The sequence below is a fragment of the Cryptomeria japonica genome, chromosome 4, assembly GCF_030272615.1.
Source record: "Cryptomeria japonica chromosome 4, Sugi_1.0, whole genome shotgun sequence".
In the NCBI taxonomy this organism is placed as follows: Eukaryota; Viridiplantae; Streptophyta; class Pinopsida; order Cupressales; family Cupressaceae; genus Cryptomeria; species Cryptomeria japonica.
Genome location: NC_081408.1, coordinates 136,033,520 through 136,041,793, shown reverse-complemented (window position 1 = coordinate 136,041,793; position 8,274 = coordinate 136,033,520). Strand labels below are relative to the sequence as shown.

General features: G+C 34.0%; 1 protein-coding gene across 1 annotated transcript; it reads left to right on the top strand.

Annotated features, from left to right (window-relative positions):
* Positions 1 to 1,238: 1,238 nt before the first annotated feature.
* LOC131051649 (putative disease resistance protein At5g47280) lies at positions 1,239 to 6,598 on the top strand. The gene is made up of 6 exons (XM_057986216.2): positions 1,239 to 2,654; positions 3,018 to 3,424; positions 3,851 to 4,206; positions 4,289 to 4,500; positions 4,731 to 5,576; positions 5,773 to 6,598. The coding sequence occupies exons 1-5, from the start codon at positions 1,997 to 1,999 to the stop codon at positions 5,546 to 5,548; spliced, it is 2,451 nt and encodes an 816-aa protein (XP_057842199.1). The 5' UTR covers positions 1,239 to 1,996; the 3' UTR covers positions 5,549 to 5,576; positions 5,773 to 6,598.
* Positions 6,599 to 8,274: the final 1,676 nt, after the last annotated feature.

Here is an 8,274-nt window from a genome sequence, read left to right as displayed (position 1 = left end):
AAAAGGGTGATCGAGAGAGGTCTATAGGTCTAGAGTTTGAGGGAGATAAAGACAGTGAGGGAATGCTAATAGGAGCATGTTGTTGGAAATATGAGTTTGTATGGTTGTCATTGATGTCAAACTTGGTTGTTCAGATGGATTCTAATTTTTGTTTTGTGTCGGGTGTTGCAGTTGAGTTTGACGTTTTTGTGTTGGTTGTGGCAATATGGAAGAAAGTGTTTTTCATGTATGCAAGAAACATTATTTAAATAGTTTTGGATTGCAAAAGTTAGTTGTTACTATTCTCTGATAGTAAAGGTGTATGTTAGACTGGTCTGGAAAGTCTTTGGTGGCTTCCAAATATGTTGAAGTTTTTGTTGCAATTTAGTGGACATGATTATACGGTTCGTGCAGTATTTTTAGTGTGCTTCTCTGGTGGTGTTTTTGTTTCGCAAGTGAGCTATCTTGATTTGTGTTTGGTATAATCAGTTGTTTATGGTAGAAATTTAAAATTTAAATAAGATTAAATATGACTATCAAATATAATCCTATTTAAATTTTTATATACACGATTATGTGAAAGCTTCACACCTATCGCTCACATGTATTGTGAAATATATATATCCCAAAATAGTGAAATATTGATCATTATATATATTTCTACAATCATTTAAAAAAAATAAAATCTGAAATATTGTTTTGATTCTATAAAATTATATATAAAAAAAAAAGTTGTCAAATGACATTGAGATCAATGACTAAAAAAATCCAAGAAAAAAACCAAATAATCTAATACAATTAAGAATAAGGCTAAACCATACTATAGAACAAATTTAAAATTTAAATAAAAATAAGACCAAAACCATACTCGAACAAATTTAAAGTTTCAAATATAATCATCAAATAAAATAAAAATCCAAACCACATTCCCACTCTATATAAAATTGAAATATGACTTTTGAATTTAACTTCGGATAGTCCAAGGCCCAACATGTGTCTCGGAATGTGTATATTAACCCCTTATATGATGAATGAAGTTTTCGACGAAGTTGCTCTTCCATCCTCTAAGCAATTATAAACACTCAATGGATGAAGTGTTCGACAAAGTCGTTCCGCCCAGGAAGCAATTATTAAATCTTAATGGATGAAGTGATTCGAATCCGGTATAAGTTAAGACTTATAATAAATTAAACTATGAAATCGACTTCTATCCGCCCATAGACAACTTCGGGTCCGTCATTGAAGCAATCAGAGCAGTGACTGGTGGAATCTTCCCGTCATATTCGAAAACTTGAGAAATTTCAAGGCAATAATCTTCCCCGATATTTCCTAGCTGTTGAAAAGTATTTTGTTCGTTTTCGACATCCGAGAAGATTCCTGCCCTGTCGTTTACTGACTTTCCAGGTACAAACCCCGCTTCCTTGATGTTTCCTTCTTCATCAAAACTTTATCGTGTAGAACTTTTCTGGTGAGGGTTTCCTATATTAATGAAATGAAACAACAGAGAAGCTTTCTTTTAACCTTATCGTGTACGTTGGGAGAAGAGCCTCAAGTAAACTATACAGCGAAGACAATCTTTTCATTTGTCGGATGCTTATTCGGTGGCTGCAAAGACATTGCAAGGAAAAGACCCGGAAGGAGTTGAAATGTTCTTTGCGCTGCTTTCTTAAACGGCTCTTGAGAGATCTATAAATAAAGCTGAAGCCAACGTTTACATAAGAAATTTCAATTCGCAAAACCCGTCTTCTTTTTAACATTGCTGCTTGATCGGTGTAGGTGTTGTTTGTTCAACTAATTGTTCTCTTGCTGGCATTATTTTGTGCTGTTTTCTTGTTGCTGGGCAGAGTTCTCTGTTTCAGTAGTTGAAACTGCTTTTTTCTCTCCTAGAGAAAATATATAAATTTGTTTTCTGCCCGTTGTAGAGAGAATTAGAAGTGAGTTTAGGTTTCACAAATTTACGGTTTATATAGAGTTGTATACGGCTCTTAACTAGCGAAATTGTGTTTATCAATCAAAGATGACCTTGAATTGCAAGGCTCTCTGGATGAGAGCCGATGTAAAGCTCAAATGCCTAATCCCAATTATTCAGCAACTGTGTTTGTCTGAGCTAGAACTGCCCAAAGACCAGCGAAATCACATTTTTAATCAGTTCTTCAACACCCTTATCAAGGGTGCAGAGCTGTTAAAGAGATGTGAGAATATTAGCGCTTTTAACATCTTTCTTAGATTTAGGTATGCTTCGGAGATCTTCCGCCTAGAGGAGGAGATTCGTCATTTCATGGATCTCATCCCTGCCCATATATTGCTAGATTCCAGAAAGCTTAAGCAAGAATTGCAAGATTATTACCAGGAGTTACAGCCTGCAGATATGAGTAATATGCTGAAAGAATCCATCTGCAAACCAGCTTCCCTGCTTACCAACAACGCCTCTAGGAATACCATATTGCTTCAGCAAATGCGTTTAGACGATTCGTGTGAGGACGAGGGTTTTAATCACTCCGTCCATGACATGCTTCCTGTGAAATCTCAGTTTTATGTGGGGATAGAGAAATCTATTGGAGACTTGAAGAGGCTTTTGTTCCAGCAAGAGGTGTCGGTCGTTGGTGTGCAGTGTATTGGCGGTGGTGGAAAAACTACTTTGGCGATGGCTCTATGCAGTGATGAAGATATTAAAGGTAAAATGGTCTTCTCCTCAATTTTGATTTTTCAGCCTTTGCTAGAGATCCAATCAATCTCAAATTTCTGGTATTAAGGTTTTGGGTATTGTTGTTCTGTATGTGATTGTGAGATAAACTGACAATATTTTTCAGGAAAAAAACAAGAGATTATATTTAGGCGAAAAGGTTCTAGATTCATAGTTTGTGTTCTTGTACAGCTAATGGTTTCTATGTTTTTCTGTTAACAAGTTTTTCAAGCTTTGTTTGATTGTTTTTGCTGAACTTTTCATACAAAATGATTTTACTGTACGCAATAAGATATAGGGGAGTACCCTTCATCCTATAGTTTCTAAGATTTTCTTGTTTCTTTATGATGATCAGGATGTTTTCAAAACGTGGTTTTCATTACTGTTTCACAGTCTCCAAATGTGAAAGGGCTTTTAGAGACAATGTGGGATAAAATTGTTGGATTGAAGAGGCCTGAGTTTCAGAATGTAGAAGATGCACGTATGCAACTCCAGAAGCAGCTTCAAGGGCTGTCTAAATCAACTCTGGTGGTATTGGATGATGTCTGGTCAAGAGTAAATTTGGAGAAATTACTCTTTCAAGGGGCAAGGTACAAGACTCTTGTCACAACTAGAGATAGCTCTTCGATCCCTAGAAACCACTCTACTCAATTGTATCAGTTACCATTGCTGGGCCATGAAGATGCTCTGTCTCTTTTCTGCTTCTGGGCTTTCGGACAGACATCAATTCCAACTAATGAAGATGCAAGTCTAGTTAAAGAGGTATGAGTTATGAATTCAGTCAAATAGCTTTATTAGTTATTACTCTGGGAAATAAGTAGCATCCAGATCAAAGATGGATTAGTCCTAAGGATTAGTAGTTTAGTTGGTACAGCATGATCTTAAGTTTGAGTCATAGTTGGTCAATAAAAACTCTTAACAAATATTTTTTAAAAATTGATTGAAATTAAACCTTTTTTTAAAAACTGTTGCAGGGAAAAATAATTGTTGAACTAGATTTTTATTCTGAAAATTGCAGTCACTGGATGTTTTGGGACTCGAAAAGTTGTCATTTAAGCTTATGTAGAAGTTGAAGGCAGTTAATCTGTGAACATTATGGCTTAAATTAGACATGTAATTTTGTTGTTTCTTAGAACTTACAGTTTTTCCCATGGATATTGACAAAAATTTCCATTTTATGAATTACAGGTGCAAGCAGAATGTAAAGGCTTGCCACTTGCTCTAAAAGTGATTGGAAGCTGTTTGAATGGAGAAACTCGTGTGGCCTGGGAGAGTGCAAGGACCAAACTATCCAAGCGGGAACCGATATCAGATTATCATAGAGATGGGTTGTTTAGATGCTTGGAGACCAGTATTAGTATCTTGGATGACGTAGCCAGAGAATGCTTTTTAGACTTGGGGGCATTTCCAGAGGATAAAAAAATTTGTGCTGATGTACTGTTGCACATTTGGGTTTATGTCCGGAAGCTGGAGTGGCATGATGCATTTGCCATATTGTTGGAACTTGCAAGGAGAAATCTGTTGAACATAACCTGCAATTCTAGGTAATTGTCAGTCCTTGAGTACATTGATTTTCTTGTTATTACTTATTTGAAACTGGCCTAACTTGGTGGTCGAATTTGTCAGAAACACAGCAGAAATCTCTTATGGAAATGCCTCCGAGCTATACTTTTCTCAGCATGATGTTTTGCGAGACTTGGCCTTATATTTAGGAGGCCAAGGCATTGCATTCCAGAAGAAGAGGTTGATTATGCCTAGGAAGGAGAATATTTTGCCAGTGAAATGGGAGTTGCTGAAGGATAGGCCATTTGATGCTCAAATTCTCTCCATTTATACAGGTGGGTTACAAGACAACACAGACAGATTGCTACTAATTACTATTTTTTGTCTGCAATGCTTGCCATAATTTTCTGGATTTATAATGTGCATGTTTACTTCATGCTTGTGGATGAGAATCTAGCGTACCTTATTTTTTCCTAACTTCATCTCTCCGACTTAAACTTCAGAGAGATAATTGCATAAATCCAGAATGTGCTAATTGGATTCAATTTCTGAACTTTCCATACAGGTCCGATGGACAAAAGTGACTGGTACGAGATAAATTTTCCAAAGACAGAGGCCCTGGTGATACTCTTCGCTGCAAGTGAATACCGTCTTCCCCCATTTATAAAATCAATGAAAAATTTGAAAGTTCTAATGGTATGCAATTACAGTTCAAAAAGGGCTACGATAGAGGGTCTAGATGTCTTATCGTCACTCCCTCAACTAAGGAGTGTTCGCCTGGAAAGGTTGGTTGCACCCAATCTTCAGAAACAGAGCAATGCACTACACAACTTGGAGAAGCTGTCTTTAAGCTTGTGCGAAGGGTTTGGAAGTGCTTCCACATTCGACTACACCAAGCTACAAGAATTTAACGTGGATCATTGCAGCGATTTGGAGGAGATGCCCCCTGCCATCTGTCATATGCCCTCAGCCCGGATATGGTCTGTTACTAATTGCCATCTGGTTCAGAACTTACCACATGATCTGGGAAATTTGAGCTGTCTAATAATGCTAAGGTTATCAGCCTTACCGGGATTGAAAGAACTTCCGCCTTCAATTGGAAAACTTGGGCAGTTGGAATATCTAGACATTTCTGTCTGTGAGGGCTTGAAAGAGCTTCCAAATGAAATAGGACAACTTAAGAAATTGAAGGAGATTGACATGAGGGAATGTTCTCGTCTGAAGCGGTTGCCTAGAAGTGTTCTCGAACTAAGCTCTTTGAAACGTGTTATTTGCGATGAGAAGATTGAGAAGCAGTGGTTGCTCGCCAACAAAATTTCCATTCCGGAGCTTAAAGTTGAAGTTGTGGAAGCACAATTCAGCTTGGAATGGCTTGACGATTGACTAGAAGCCCAAAAATCTGGAGATATTGGTGAGGACTCGATGCATTCTCAATATTTCTCTGTTGGCAAGTAATTGGTTTCAATAATATTTATCAATTGGGTATTCTTTCCCTTAGATTTTTTAGTAGCATTAGGCAGGTCTTAATGGCTTCTAATGGAAAATTTAGTTCTTTGTAAATTCAATGAGGGCCTTTCGCCGAAACTGATTCTTTATCCATCGTGCAGATTACCATCTCGTTGTGTGCGGTTTTATGTGTGCCGTATTTGACATTGTGGCGCTCTTTATCTTCATGAAAATAGTGGCGGATCTGGAAAGAGGAATTTCGACACTGCTGGTTTTAAGGATTGTACAAAATAAATTTGTGGCGCTTTATCAGGGTCATATCTACAGGACAAAATATTGTAAAATACTTAAGTCCTTTTACTAAACCATTGCTCCGACAGATGCTGCGGGAAGATACAGATCTCCCTCTGGATCAACATGAAGATTGCAGCTGCGGTTGCAGCCCACAAGCGCATTGCTCGACGATGCCCCAATTCGGATTCACCTATACCAAATCGTTCCGAAAGCTCTTCCATTGACACCCACGATCAAATTGGTCACCGCAAACTTCTCCCATCCGAAGATCTGTACGCTTACCCTCCATTCGCATTACCCAGTTTGATCTAAAGCTTGTACCAATCAATCAGAAGGATCTCTAGTGAGGCTCTTCACAGTTACAAGGCTATGGATCTGGTCTTTGTGTGGGGAAACTCTGTTTGCGCCATAATACCCCATCCATTAAAGGATATAAAATTCAACACGGTGAAGCTCCCTAAGAGGAATTCGTTTGGTCAAGTTGAGGTGAAACTATTTTCTAAGCTACTCCTTAATTTCTGTAAAACCCAACCTGAAGTGAGGGCCTCGTGTTTTCAAGTTAAGGTGTCGTAGTTACATGTTATGTTAATTTAGGTTGTAAGGGTCCCCAGTTTGTCCTTTAGAATGTGTGTTTTGCAAGAGTGAAGTCATAATGTTATGGAATTTATGGATTTTAAGTGTGTTGATTATTATGAGTTTTATGTTTTGAATGGATTTATACAAATATGTTTGCGATTTTTTTCTAAATTATTTATTTCTACTTATAAATATAAATATAAAATTTAATAGAATATATTAAGTTGATATTTTAGACATTCAATAGAAAAATATATTTGATTATAAATATACTTTTAATATGGATTATAATCTTTCATTTATGTACATTTTCATATCTAATTCGTATATATATGTATATTTAATCATGTATGAATACAATTAAAACTACAAAAAATATTTATAACTTTTAATATATTTTCATACCTTACATTCATTTATTTGCAATTAATTCTCTAAAGAATAATAATTAATCTTCGATATCCAATTCATATATAAATATTTAATTATATTTGAATATAATTAAAGTTATAAAATATATTCATAGTTTTCCATGTATTTTCATCCGTGATATTCATTTATTTGTAATTAATTCTTTGAAGAATAATATATGAATATATAAAACATATCTATATTCCCTTTTTTTAGTTGTTATACGTGAATTAATAATAAATATGTATTTCATAACAATATATTCATTTAATGTTTGTTTATACAATAGAGATATTCATTTCAATTTTAAATAATCTTAATAGGAATAATTTATTTTAAATTTTAAATTTTAAGTTTTTCTTTATTATTCTCTTTACATTTAATTCATATACATCATTATATTTAAATATAATTACAATTACAAATATATTTTTAATTTCTTAATTTTTCAAATATATTTGATTTCATATTTTATAATTAGTGCATATATATGAGTAAGAATGAGTATAAATTTTTTTCATATAGTATATTTTTATACAATATATAATATTAATGTAAATATGTGAATATTATTATCTTATCTTTCATTCACTCATTTTTACTCTTTTCATTATTTTTTAATTTTTAATTTATTTATTATGTTATTTTATCTTTTGTCCAAATTCATCCCTTGAGTCTCCCTTCCTTAAAGCTAATTAGATGTTTTTGGTCTCTTTCCCACCCCTTAAGTTTTTGGGATTAGTATCTCTCTCAATCCCCATCCCTAATTCTATTTATCTTTTTGGATCTCCAACTATTTTTTCACTCCTCTTTAGCTCCGTCATCTTGATGATGAATTTATGGAGTATGATCTATGACATTGATGTAAAAAGTAACCTAGTTAAAATCTTGAAATTTTATTACATTAAAATACTATGGATTGTGGAAACTTCATGTTGTTAAGAAAGAAAGCAATTTAGTGATTGTTGCAATAAATAATATTAGATATCATTTCCTTAGATTTATGAAAGTGAGATTGTAATATTATATAAGAAGGGCATTCATCTCCTTCCCAATGCAAAATATGATTGTAGTATCCTTTAATCTATGTAAACTTTTTTTATATTTGAAAGTTTAAGCACATTGTACCCTTTACGAACATATGCTCCTATTTTTTAATTTGATATTTTTTATATATCAAATTATATATTTGATAAAATTTTTTAATTATTTATTTTCTAAGCTCTATTTAAATAATTAGTTTAAAAAAAAAAAATGATATATTCTATCTTTTTACTAATGTGCTTTTTAGATATCTACAACTTTTTATAATAAAATATTTATCTGTGCTCAAAAAAAGTTTGAAAGAGTGATATCTACTTCTGTTAAAATTTAAAGGGTAT